We start from the raw sequence: 14,152 nt of genomic DNA, 5'->3' as shown, positions 1-14,152 counted from the left end.
TAAACAAACTTTTCTTTTTTCGTGGCGGAATGTCATCATATAAATTGCTTTGGTAAAGTAAAGTATATATCATTGAGTGGCAAAGTTGGCTAGTTTGACGGTAACTATACCATTTAGGACATCTTATTTAGGAAGATGTAATAAGCTTTTAACCCTAAAAATGTAATCCAAGCGAAGTCGCGGGCACAAGCTAGTAAAGCTATAAAATAAAACCAAATTGCTTTTATTATTACGTTTATTAAACTTGTTTACAATTTTATAGTGCGATTTAAATGCCGCTTGAAGTGATTCACTATTGTTTTATACTGGAATGAAAGTTACTGTTAGTGTAGGACTTACAAATCTCCGAGTTTCCGATATAAATACAAACTAGACAATACAAGATACAACTATTATAAATTAAAATTAACCGGCAATCCCAGCGATGGCTTCCGAAGCGAAATATTTAACATCAACATCCGGATCTACATTCAGTTTCTCCAAAATGGGTTTGACTTGTGGCTGGATTACAGCTGGGTCGAGGAATGGTGCCATTTTTTGTAAAGTTTTGGCAACATTGAACCGTACGTTGGCAACATTGTCATCAGCCATAGACAAAACTGTCGGCAGAAGTACTCGAGTAGTTATATCCTTTCCACAAACTTCAGATAGCACGTTAATGCAGAACAGGTACGTCATTCGGTGTAGGTAATTTTGTTCACGGGACATGGCTAATACTTTGGGTATGACATTCGTTTCTGCCCAGGGTGCTCCGTACTGTTCCACGAGCTTCTTCAAATTCAACGTAGCCGCTTCACGGATGGCATAAACGTGGTCAATTAACCAGGACATGCATAGCCCTGTGAGTTTCTCGTCGAAGAATTCCTGGCCCAATTGTCCGGCTAGTAAAGGCATGTGTTCGATAATGGCAAGGCGCACTCGCCATTTTGTGTCTTCAGCTAATTCCACAATGGCCGGGAGAAGAGATTGTACTAATTGTTGGATTCCGATCACTTCGTTCACGCATTCCAGGTTGGAAATAATGTTTAGGCGGACTTCAGGGCACTCGTCTTTGAGTTGTGTCAGAAATAATGGCAGGAGGTGTTCGATAGTGTTCTGTCGTCCAACAATGGGGCTGAGTCCCATAATAACGGATGCAAGGGCGGATTTGACGTGTTGGTTGGGATCACACACTAGATCTTTGATTTGGGGTAGAATCATGTTCATGATTATGTGCTCTTGGTGTGCTTTGTCCAAATTCATGCAGAAGTCTTTCACCTGTAAACAAAGTAATGATTTGGTTAATGTTTTTAGGGTCCTGTAACTCTAGACAAGAAAAGGATCTCTTATAGGATCACCTTATAGGAACACTTCTAAAAAGATGGCGGGAGCGGCGGCTAGAAATTTGACATGCAAAATTTAAAAGCATTTTTATTGCACTTATTGATCGAATAATTTTTTTGTAATTTTTTTGTAGTTTATTATCGATAACTTTAGGATCAAATTAAGACATTTCAAAAAAGGGTGAAATACCCTATTGACTGTTTTTCGTTCAAACATAAATTACTTATTTTTAGTTTCAAAAACTAAAAGGTCTTTTTTGTAGCCGATACCATTTGCGCGCCACCTACTGTACTTTGATGGTACTGTGTCCGAAATCTTAATGCAAGTGGCAACACCAACTGCACAAATTTTCAACTTGAAGTCCGAGCTTAGGTTAGGTAACAAATTAGCAGACATTATTTTTTATTTTTATCTTCTTTCTTTTCTTATTTTAGTTGTTTATAGTCACCATGTTGGTTTTGTCAACTCACCTTACCAGCTGCAGCGGCGCGTACTTCCGCCTCAGTGTCCTTTAGAAGTGCTTGGAAGATTTGTGCGAGGTCAGAACGAGCCAGCTCTGGACCCACAGCTTGCTGAAGCTCAACAAATCTGTAAACAAAGAAATTGACAATTGAAATGATTGTATCGTTACATGCAAAAGGTAATGGTACTGATTCTGAGTACAACTCAATTCTTAAGTATTCGCAATTCGCATCCTCTTCTTACTAAGGTAATATGAAAAGGACTACTGAGATGCCTGAGAGTTCTCCATTAATGTTCACAAAGGTGTGTGAAATCTGCCAATTCACATTTGGCCAGCTTGGTAGACTGTGTGAAGTGGTAGGTGGCCTGCAAACCCCTGCTAATTCTAAGTAGTAAGCTGGCAATGGGCTGTCATGATGATGACTCACTTGTCAGCAACCATGTATCGCACTCGCCACGAGGTGTCTCCAACTCGGGCGCGTACTGTGGGCATCACAAGATGTTCCATATCTTCAGATTAGATTAGATATAGATTAATCTTTCTCATCCTGGAAAAGTAGATAGTACTCACTTGTCAGCAACCATGTATCGCACTCGCCAGGAGGTGTCTCCGGCTCGGGCGTGTACTGTGGGCATCACAAGATGTTCCATATCTTCAGATTAGATTAGATATAGATTAATCTTTCTCATCCTGGAAAAGTAGATAGTACTCACTTGTCAGCAACCATGTATCGCACTCGCCAGGAGGTGTCTCCGGCTCGGGCGCGTACTGTGGGCATCACAAGTTGCTCCATATCCTCAGGCGGTAGCAGCGCGGCCACCGCGGCACATGCCTCCGCCGCCAGAAGACGTACTGAATCTTGCTCATCCTGGAAAAATTATAACACAACTTTATTTTGAGTAAAAACGAATATAACGCAAGTAATATGTAAAGGGGTATGATTAGGGGTATGAAATAAGGGTACTGATTTGTAACCACATATTCACGGTTTTCGGATTTTTCCCCTTGCGTGTGCTATAAAACCTACCTATCTGCCAAATTTCATGATTCTAGGTCAACGGGAAGTACCCTATAGCTTTCTTGACAGACAGACAGACAGTACGGACAGATGAACGGATGGACAACAAAATGAAGTTTACCTGTGCCAAGTTAACGAACATGGGTATGAGGTCACTCTTGACGTACTCCACCTCGACGACGCGCGCGAACTCGCCCAGCTTGAAGGCGGCCGCGCGCCGCACCATGGGAGTGTCATCTTGACACAGCGAGCGGAAGTGTTCCCGCAGTTCTGCCTTCACCGGGGCCGACACGCGCGGGTAGCACACGCTGAAACAAATTATTACAATTTTTCTTAAAAAATACTAGCTTATGGTCGCGACTCCGTCCGTGTGGATTACACAAATTTCAAATCCCTATTTCACCCCCTTAGGGGTTGAATTTTCAAAAATCCTTTCTTAGCGGATGCCTACGTCATAATAGCTATATGCATGCCAAATTTCAGCCCGATCCATCCAGTAGTTTGAGCTGTGCATTGATAGATCAGTCAGTCAGTCAGTCAGTCACCTTGATTTATATATTTAGATCTATAATATACTAACCTGAATAGCCCACACGCAGACGCCCTAGATGTAAACCAGTCGCCTCCAGCAAGACGCTGCACTAATGGCACAAAATGCTGTTCCAACGCTTGGGGAGAATGATGTGCAGCCACTGCCCGGAGGGATGCCACAGCTTTGTCCCTTACTACCGTCTCCTCAACTGTGGCCAGGGACTCCAGGGGTGGGAGCAGGCAGTGTGCGTATTCACCACCACCAACCAGATTGATGAAGTTACCTGTAGGTTTAATCAGTACCCTTATTATAAATGCGAAAGTGTGTTTGTTTGTTGGTTTGTTGGTTTATTGGTTTGTCCTTCAATCACGTCGCAACGGTGCAACAGATTGACGTGATTTTTTATAGATAAAAACTACTACTACTATTTTAATACTATTTTACTTTGACCTTATTTTTATTTTGAACTAATCTTGCTTTATAAAAAAATTCTAGTCTACATTCTCATAATATAATATATGTATAAGCATGAATAATATTTAATATGTAGTAATAATAATTTAATAATTTTAATCCTATTCTTATTGTATTCTAAATTGTAACCTTTTATTGTTTCTTTAATATTTATCATTTTATTGTAAGTACCTAAAATTATATTTGCAATACCCTGACAGGGTCTCATGTACTGCTTATATTTAGCTTTAAGCACCCACCATCAATTAATGTAAATGTACATGAAAGCAAATAAATAAATCTTATCTTATCTTATCTTAAAGACCTGGAGAGTGACATTGGCTTCTTTTTATCCCAGAAAATCAAAGAGTTCCCACGGGATTTTTAAAAACTTAATTCCACGCGGACGAAGTCACAGGCATCAGCTAGTAAATAAATAAACAAAAATATTTTTATTCAACTAAAAATTTTACAAGAACTTTTGAATCGTCAAATGCATCTACCACTGGTTCTGAATGCCTTTCCTACTGAGAAGAACCAACAAGAAACTCGGCGGTTGCTCTTTTCAAAGGTTTTATATACTATACTAGCAGTTGCCCGAAACTTCGTTCACGTAAAATTTCTGGTTTCTCATGAGACCTGAAATTTTCCCCATGCCTACGTCATAATAGCTATCTGCATACCAAATTTAAGCCCAATCCGTCCAGTAGTTTGAGCTGTGCATTGATAGATCAGTCGACTGACTGATCAGTCAGTCAGTCACCATTTCCTTTTATATGTTTAGGTTACTATGGAGTTAGCAGTAGCTTATGCTCTTAATTTCATTCATGTGGTTTTGTTTTTGCAAATTCCAAGTATAAAACCAATACCTTCAGCAAAGGTTACCTCAATTTTTTACCTATCAATTTAGTATGTGTACACAACTGAATTACAATCACTAAGTGGAAATTAGCTTCTTATATTAGTACAAAATCTGATCCAATAATTAATAGAATATAATGGCCTAAACATGCTACAGATTTTTAGTTTTTAGCTCTAACACTATTTTAATAAAGACTTAAGCCTGAAAATGATATGATGATAAAGACTTAAGTCTGAAACTAGCTACAAAGACAACACAGTAGGCTAGGCTTATTTTTAGCCTGTAGCTATATTATGAGCTAATTTCATTAACTGGTCCAATAGCATTTCATTTGCAATAAATCTATTACTAAATCAGAATATTAATCTTAGTTCCGTATTTTGGGACCAATTCGTCATCGACATTCGTTCAGGGAAAATATCCACAAGGCTCTTACCAAGTTGTTCAGCAAGTGCAAGCAACACTTCATCTTCATCGTAAATCGTTTCCGTCAAGAAGGGAATAAGCTCAGAGCGGGTTCTCTCGACACCTAAAGCCAGCGCAATAGTCGATAGCTTCTTGATGGAAATCAACCTTAGCTGAACATCCTCATTCTTTAGCTCGTCGATGAGTACCGCAATGGGGTACAATGACTCATCCGTCCCGGAGTCGCTGGCTGCCATCCTTAACTATTTACTGCGTGTCTCACGAATTTACCAAATAATCACGTTTTACACCACAATTTTGTCTAATTTTTGTAAATTCATACGCATTTAACAGCAAAATGGAAGCCTTTTTGATGGTTCTTTAAGATTTGTCTATTGTCTATGGTAATAAGGTATAGTAAAGTGACACCTAATTTACTTACCTATTTCATATCGATATTAATTATCGATAAAACATCATTGACATTTTAAGTGGACGTTATACAGTAGCACCTTGATTCACATTTTCAATATTTTACAAACTTATTTCTGTTATTATTGTATTTTCAAAAGAATTGAACTCTGCAAACATAATAATTTATCATATTATTAATAGGGCAAGTGTTTAGTTTTACGGTATATAATAGTGACGTCAGCCGCACTAGACTGAAGTTTTGAGCTGATGGTATATTTTTATTTCGCTGACGTCAAAATGACGTCATTTCGATTTTAATGAGACATGGTTCCAGCATAATAGCAATTTGCGGAATTTATACCTACTTGATTTTTATAAAATAATGTTAAAATATAACAATCATTTCTATCAACCTAATGAAACTATTTATTTCTATAAATTATTTATAGTTCGTACAAAAGGACTCCTCACACAACTCCTCTACGGGTCTCTATGGGTCAATAACTATGTCAAAAGTGCGGTTTACCTTTAAAATTAGTTTTGTGATGAAAGACACAAAAAGTTAAAATACGCGTCATATTATATTGTTTCAACTTTAAATCGATGACTATCAATGTCAACATCGATTATTGAAATCGGTTACCAAAACTTTAGCAGCCACAGTGTTCTGTGGCTGTTTACTATAAGGTTACCATGAAGTATAGATCTATGGTATAGATTAGTATTAGTGTGACCAGTCATAAAATTTTAACACTAAGTCATTCTTTTTAGGGTTCCGTACCTCAAAAGGAAAAACGGAACCCTTATATGATCACTTTGTTGTCTGGTTGTCAGTCTGTCAAGAAACCTGCAGGGTTGGTACTTTCTGTTGACCTAGAATCATGAAATTTGGCAGGTAGGTAGGTCTTATAGCAGACATAAGGGGAAAAATCTGAAAACCGTGATTTTTTTATTACATCACACAAAAAAAATTAAATTGTGGTCATTTTTTTTTTTTTTTTATTTATTTATTAAATTAACTAACGGCTACTTACACTAATACATTTTTAAAAAAAATTAAATTCTGAAAATATTACTTACTAAGTGCAGTCGCCAATTATAAGTTAATACAACATTTACAAACATATGAGACAAAATAAAAAACAAACATCAATAAGATTACAGATAATACTTCCTACTCAAGAACTAATAATTAGTATTTTCAATTTTCAAAGTAAGATAGGTACTATATCAAGTGGGGTATTATATAAAAGGGCTTCGCCTGTGCATTCTACAGATTTGAACGGATTTTTATTTATTTTTATGCATCATAGTTTTTTGATTTATCGTGCAAAATGTCGAAAAAATACGACTGTAGTACGAAACCCTCGGTGTGCGAGCCTGACTCGCACTTGGCTGGTTTTTTTCTCAAACTCAAAGTCAAATTATTTATTCAGAATAGGTAAAATTTTACGCTTACTGATGGTCAAAATTTTAATTTGTAAGATGACAATTAATTTTAATTTGTAATGTGATAATTAAAACGTACTTAAAACTAAAGCTACGAGGGTTCCAAACGCGCCGTCTGGGAAGAGCCCACAGCAAACTTTTTACCGACAATGTTTTTACACAAGTTCAAAGTTGCATACAGAAATAAAGGCAAAAAGGTTTTATAATTTTGTCAAAGAATTATTATCGTTATCGCTTCTAATAACTATTGTATTTTTAATTATTTGACATAATTTATAGCTGTCAACACAAGAGAACTTTTTTACACAATTTTTTAATGTTTTATTTTGATTAGGGTTTTATTGTTTAAAAGTTTAATTGATGGGCGATAATGATGACCTTACCGCCGCTATTGCACATGTCGCGCTGTGCTGTGTGGCCGGGGATGGAATGGCCCGAACGCATGTTAAGAGTTTCACACATCCGGGCATGCACGCCAATTTCTTCATACACGGAATACTTGGGTTCTTGCACTATCAAAGTAAGACTAGAAAAAATACATTAGTTCTTCCTGTTTTGTGTGCCGCTAATTCTGCCTGCGTGTGTAGAATGTACCCATAGAATTCATCGTTATTTTGTTTTGCAGGCGGAAAATTCAACACAGATTTCAAGGGAGCCTACGTAATTAGTACTAACGCGACAAGATATCTAGCGTTGCCGTGTCTAATGGCGGATCTGTACCGCGGGGACCAAGGCGTGAGCTCGCTACATCTTGTCTCTGGTCTGATTCCATTCGCGATGTCATTGGCGGGGCACGAGCACCTGCAACTGGGCAATTTGATGATCGCTTGCAACATTGTCTCCCTGTGTGTGTACTCCCAACAACACGACAGGGTTTGGGGTTGGTATACAGCCGGTGCCGGGGTGCTAACGTATTTTTGCACCCCTGATGGGCCTAAGAAAGTTGTTTATCCATTATTGCTTATGTTGACGGAGTACTGTGCGTACAGATTGTTCCATGTAGACTTTAATGTGAGCAGTGGCCCTTCTGGCCCCAGGCGGTGAAATAAATATATTATTTTGAGTCGTTTTCTGTTGTATTATTTATCTAACTAGGTACCTAACGGTGCCTGTCCACTGAAGTGGAGTGGAGCAGACCAGAGCGGAGATGTGTTAAGCACGCCAATCAAATATATTTAAGGTTATAAATATAGGTGCAAGTTTCCGGCTGTACTGACGTAAACTCGGACGTAGGTATAAAGCCTGTGAAAAATAACCCCGGATGGGTTCGAAATAGTTGGGCTCACGTCGAATAACCACGTGAATACAGCCGGAAATTATATTTATAATGAAAATTACGATAATTTAAACGTTAAAATTATCAAGATAATTAGATTGATTGCATTTTCCCAGTAGGTAGTTGCAGTTGCCTCGCTGGACTATATATAGGTATATTTAAGATTTAACTCTGATTGATCCACTGAACATGTCATTTCCGCTGCTCTACGTTTCAGTGGACAGGCACCCTAATAATAAAATTAGTCATTCTTGCATTGTATAATGAAAAAGCTAAGACCCTCCTTTCCCGTGGATAATACGTGCACAGGGTTAGGCATTTAGTGGCAGGTCATGACGTTATAGGTAGTAGGTACATTAATTTTGAATTACTACAACTAGACAAGCACTGCTTACTAAGCAGCGTGTTTTATGCCTTGGGTTATATCGTCGGAATGACTGTCTTGGAAAAAACTTACGAAAATACGACAGGTTGAGATGGCAATCGGGGACGTCCCGCACACCCGCACCTCGTCCGCACTGGGTTAGCACAGTGGGTGTAAGGGTGTACGGGGCGTTCCCTCCCCGATTGCAATCTCGATCTGTCGAGGTGTTTTTTTACCCACCTACCTATTAGGATAATTAAAAAATTATCTTATCTTACACTCCGGGTTTTGATATCTAAAATTACGCGTCGCGCGCCCACGCATTTTTCCAATTTGAAAAAACTTAATATTGAAAATGGTCTAAGATTTGAATTTAAAATATTAGATATCTATCTCAACGGAAATACACGGAAGTATTTTTCCTACAAGCGTTTAATATAGCTAAGCATTGGCTTTATTGGTGAACCCTGCAACACAGCGCGATATTGTTTCCGTCAGCTGCAGTTTATAGTTAATCTAGTTGCACTAACCGACATTTTCCGAGTGGTATGCTCGTGCAGTTGTAACAAGTTTGCTTTATAACTTGTAAAATAAATGTTTTATGTTCTCTCATAACTACTAAAATTGGAAAAGAAAAAAAACACTTTTAAGCAGTGATTACACCTGTAAGTTTTACTCACGAATGTAGCTTACGTAATTATTTGACAACACATTTACTAAAGCAAATGTACATAATATGAGAGTGTTTACAGTTATATTAGTAGGTAAATCATAAGCTAACCATGTAAGTTACTTACGTGAGTAAAACTTACAGGTGTATCCGCGGCCTAAGCATCTATAAATATCATAAGGAGAATATCGTGAGCAAGCCTGCCTGCCTGAGAGTTCTCCACAATGTTCTCAAAGGTATATGAAGTCTGCCAATCTGAACTTGGCCATTCTGAAAATGAGTGGGCATGGAGCGCACTTCAATACACTACTCGAGGCGGACTGTATACAAGTTTCTTGTAAAAGGATCGAGAGTGCAAAATAAAGGCGTTTGTCTACAAAGACAGGATAACTAAATCCTGAAGACGAAAATTTCATTTAAGTTTTAGAATCTTCAATCAGACTGACGACATTCTAGACACAGTTAAGACTAATGCAGACTGTTGTAGCGCAATTAATACATCAAAGCTTTGAAGCTAGATTTAGACCGTACGTCTCTGTCCTTAGCTAAAAGAAAACGAGCTTAAGGTGGAAGTCACGGAATACTTAGATGACATGATAATTTTTTTCTTATAATCTGATGCTATGTCGGGCCTTAGTAAATGAATTTTCTTGTACTTACTAATTTTGATTTACTGAGTACTTAACCCATTTTATAAGTTTTAAACTACTTGTAAATTCACCTCTAAATAATTTTAAAAGTAATGGCATTTTTTCCTGTTCTATTTATTCGGTAGATGTCGTAAAGCTATTACTGTGCAGGCCGGATTAATTACGGATTTTCTCGCACTGTGAAAAGTAAAAAAAATTAAGGTACTGTTTGAAAAAATTCCAGCTGAAAATCCACACTTCCATAAATCCATACTAATATTATAAATGAATAAGTTTGTCTGTCTGTCTGTCTGCTAGATTTTCACGGTCAATCCATTTAAACGATTTTGACGTGGAACAGAGATAGCTTGGGATGCAAGTATGGGCTACTTTTGTCCCGGAAAATCAACAATCACTTGTGTGGACCCTAACGGATGTCCCTTGTCTTTAATTAGCTACCTACCTACTTACATCAATTTTATCTCATAATTTTGTCTCTACAGTGCGTGCGTACCCTCGGTCAACGCTTGATCATTATTCTAATCCTAAACTCTATTTCGAAGTAGGCGTAATATGATAATTAACAAACCATACGTGCCACTTGCTTTATGTGCCATTCACGCATTAACCCTGATTCCTGCGGCTCTTTGGTTCTGGGGCGTGAATTTAAGGGTCTTGTTTACCCAAAACTTTCTAGCACAATATTTGGATCTTGGCTGAACTACGTAGTTCGCGTTAAGGCTGAAACAAATAGAACGTGCGACGGGAATGTGTAAAAAGTGCCTTCTAGAAGTTTCTATCTAGGTATATTATCTTATCACTAAGTAGGTACATAATAATAATATTTTAAAGTCCCTCACCTTGCTGACATGTTTGTTCGGGCTAATCTCAGAAAATACTGTACAGATTTTTTCACGTTTTTACCAATACAAAGAGGGATTATCTAAATAAATATAGGCTATTTTAACTATTATTTACGGACATTTTGCGAATATGAGCTACCTGTAGGATGATAATTGTGAATTAAGTCGGAAAAAAATCGCTTCATCAGAGAGCTTCCGTAGCGTGCACTGCGTAAGTTATAGTTAAAGTTATACGAAAACAATGATCTGTAGTGGAATAGTTCCACAATAGATCTTTGTTTGTTAGTGAAGCCTTGTTATTTAGTTAGTGATGAGTGCTAGTTGTTACAATATTAACGATGCTTTATTTCTTGTCTACAATATTATAAGGAAACGTCTCTGCTTTCCGCTTTCCTGGACAAATACAGGATTCGGACTTCGGGCTAGACGTTAATGAATCAGTAAGTGAGTCAGGACTTTCCTTTTCATTGTACTTAACTGACTGACCTAGCTCTATAAAGTTAAGATTTTGCAAGTTAACATGGTAACTAAGTAATATGTAACATGTCTTTACAATGTAGACTCCCACTGAGAAAGGATTTTTAGAAATTCCACTCGACGTCTAGAATCTAAATGCGTCCAGCCATGCATTTCCAGGCGAGCGCCACTGCGTTGCCGAAACGCGATGTGTTTAACTCAGACTAGTGTAACGCATGTTTAGCGACAAGGGAAATGGGGCGTCATTTATTAGAGGTGCTTACAAATTACAATCAACCTAAAGAGCCACGACCTTAGTTGTGTAGTTAAATGGAGACTGCAAACAATACAGTTTATTTTGAATCTCTCCCTAGTCCCTATGTATGGAACACGTACACGTAGAACATATTATATGTTGAGGAAAGAAATCGGAGAAACGTCGTGATTTAACATAATATTAATTAAGGTACCTAATCCATACTAATATTATAAATGCAAAAGTGTGTCTATCTGCTAGCTTTTCACGGCCCAACAGTTTAACCGATTTTGATGGAATTTGGTACAGAGTTAGCTTACATCCCGGGGAAGAGTTCTCACGGGAATTTCAAAGGGCCTATCCGTTTGACCGATTTATATGAAATTTAGTACAGAGATGGATTGCATCCCGGATTGACATAGGTAACTTTTATCCCGGAAAATTAAAGAGTTCCCACGGGATTTTTAAAAAACCTTAGTCTATGCGGACAAAGTCGCGAGCATCTTCTAGTGATAATATAAGTCAAAGATTACTCCTGTAAGTTTTACTCACGAAAGTAGTTTACGTAATTATTTAACAATATATTTACTAAAGCAAATATACAAGTCGTCGGTTTGTAATTACATCGAAATCCTAACGCAATTTTTAGTCTGCGTGCCCGGATCTCCCGTAGAGCCTAGAAAAGTCCGACATCGTAACCACTAGGCTATCACCGCTCTAAATAATTGAGACTAGATTTAATAAAGACTCTTTCTGTAGTACTTAACAACGAGAAAAGCGAGCGGTGTCGCTTTCACCAGATGGCGCTACCCGTCGACCCATTACTGCACCCGATACTCTAGTTTTTTGCCGATATCAATTTCCGATATTGATTCTTGCGGTTTCAGCTCTTATGCTGGTTTTTTTTTGTAACTGGCTTTACGGTTCTATTTAGTAGTGCATTTGGAATTGTTGGTTATTTAAGAATTTAATTAAAAACTAATTATGTAGGTACCTACTTATTTATCATTATCATTATAAGCCGATAGACAACCACTGCTGAACATAGGTCTCTTGAAGGGACTTCCACACGCCACATCGTCTTGCGCTGCCTGAATCCAGCGGCTCCATACAACTAGTGTGATCTTGTACGTCCACATAATCGGGGGTCCTCCAACTCAAGTCTTCCAAGCAAGCTATCTCTGTACTCAGTATAGAGATGATACCCACAACTTCGTCCAAAATTAGGTTTTTTAAAAATTCCGTAGGAGCTCTTTTATTTTCCGGGATACAAAGTAGCCTATTGTGAAGACTTGCATCCCTGAGGGATGGCCTCCAGAGATAACTTATCTCTGTAATATAGGTTAAACGGATGGGCCGTGAAAAGCTAGCAGACAGGCAGACAAGTAGGTACTCTTTACTCGAATTATTTATTTACCTACCTACATTATGTCCCTTGATAGAGTTATAAGGGAGTGTTTCATTCAAAGGAACACTTAATGTATAAACAAAGCAATGGGGCCAACCAACCGTTTCGTGAGAGGTCCTAATGCACTCCGCGGGGAGCCCGTCGCGCCACGTGACACAATCACATTACGTAATGCTTTGTATATTGCTTTCAAATAAATGAAACTGGCGAAGAGAGCGGGGAACGTCGGAAAACGTATTCTGTATTTTGCAGAAAAGACGCAGGAAAAATCAGGAAGTTCTTGCAGTAGCCTTCCCGAGAGGTACGTGTAGGTAGGTAAGCTCTACGCATCGATATAAATGACAAGATATGCCCAAGCGAACAAAATTTTTCACGGTTTTAGAACCAAATAAATCAGCACCACCTCTTAAGAGGTTAAGGTTAACGGGTTGTTCATTAGTACCTATTTAAATAGGTACTAATGAACAACCCGTTTGAAAACCAAAAATCACTGAGGTTGCATTGGTGCTAAAGCACCACTGAGTCGGTACCATTCTATTTGTTCAATAGCCCTGTCCATACGAAGTAATATATAAGTCAATGTTTGTCTATAGTACACGACAGGTCGAGGTGGCAATCGGGGTAAGGACGCCCCGCACACCCGCACAGCCTCCGCGCTAACTCGCTGCGGGATAGCACAGGTGACGTGCGGATGTGCGGGGCGTCACCTCATACCCCGATTACCATTTCGACCTGTCGCGTATAAGTGATCAAATCAGAAATAAGGAGATCGGTATAACCAACATAGCTAAACGGGTTGCGAAGCTGAAGTGACAATGTGCAGGGCACATAGTTCGAAAAGCTGATAGACGTTGGCGTCCCAAGGTGCTGGATTGACAACAATGCGCCACATATAGTTTAACTGGTTTAACACTTGATGCGCGGCGTTGGCACTTGGCATGCCATTTCGTTATTCGTAGCGTAAGTCCGAAGTCGGTATAGTTATGTTCACACTACTTCACACACTACATTATTTTATAACGCTAGGCATGTGCGCCTATGGGTATTGATGTACTGACTTGACGGAGGTGCTGGACCTGTCGCCCGATTGTGTAAGAAAAACGTATTCATCGTAATCGTAATCGACAACAAATTCTGACACTTATTGGTTAAATTCGCTGTTCATACTTTTCCACAACCAATCAAGGGCCAAATTTTCTTAGCAGATGTCTATTGTCTAGGTCAAAATAGCTAGGTATTCTACGTGCTAAACAGCTCGATACGTCCAGTAATTTGAGCTATGCGTTGATAGATCAGTCAGTCATTTTAGTC

General features: G+C 38.5%; 2 protein-coding genes across 2 annotated transcripts; one reads left to right on the top strand and one right to left on the bottom strand.

Moving 5' to 3' along the window:
- Window positions 1–220: 220 nt before the first annotated feature.
- Pp2A-29B (Protein phosphatase PP2A regulatory subunit A) lies at window positions 221–5,457 on the bottom strand. Its single transcript, XM_034981491.2, has 6 exons — window positions 5,088–5,457; window positions 3,385–3,619; window positions 2,926–3,112; window positions 2,500–2,654; window positions 1,794–1,911; window positions 221–1,257 (listed from the first exon to the last, which is right to left on the bottom strand). Exons 1-6 carry the CDS (start codon window positions 5,311–5,313, stop codon window positions 406–408), a joined length of 1,773 nt encoding a protein of 590 aa, XP_034837382.1. The 5' UTR covers window positions 5,314–5,457; the 3' UTR covers window positions 221–405.
- Window positions 5,458–7,270: 1,813 nt separating this feature from the next.
- LOC117993405 (uncharacterized) lies at window positions 7,271–7,969 on the top strand. Its single transcript, XM_034981198.2, has 2 exons — window positions 7,271–7,439; window positions 7,545–7,969. The coding sequence occupies exons 1-2, from the start codon at window positions 7,280–7,282 to the stop codon at window positions 7,961–7,963; spliced, it is 579 nt and encodes a 192-aa protein (XP_034837089.1). The 5' UTR covers window positions 7,271–7,279; the 3' UTR covers window positions 7,964–7,969.
- Window positions 7,970–14,152: the final 6,183 nt, after the last annotated feature.

The sequence above is a fragment of the Maniola hyperantus genome, chromosome 24 (assembly GCF_902806685.2).
Source record: "Maniola hyperantus chromosome 24, iAphHyp1.2, whole genome shotgun sequence".
Classification (NCBI taxonomy): domain Eukaryota; kingdom Metazoa; phylum Arthropoda; class Insecta; order Lepidoptera; family Nymphalidae; genus Maniola; species Maniola hyperantus.
Note: the sequence above shows the minus strand (reverse complement) of the source record. Positions and strands in the feature narration are given on the sequence as shown.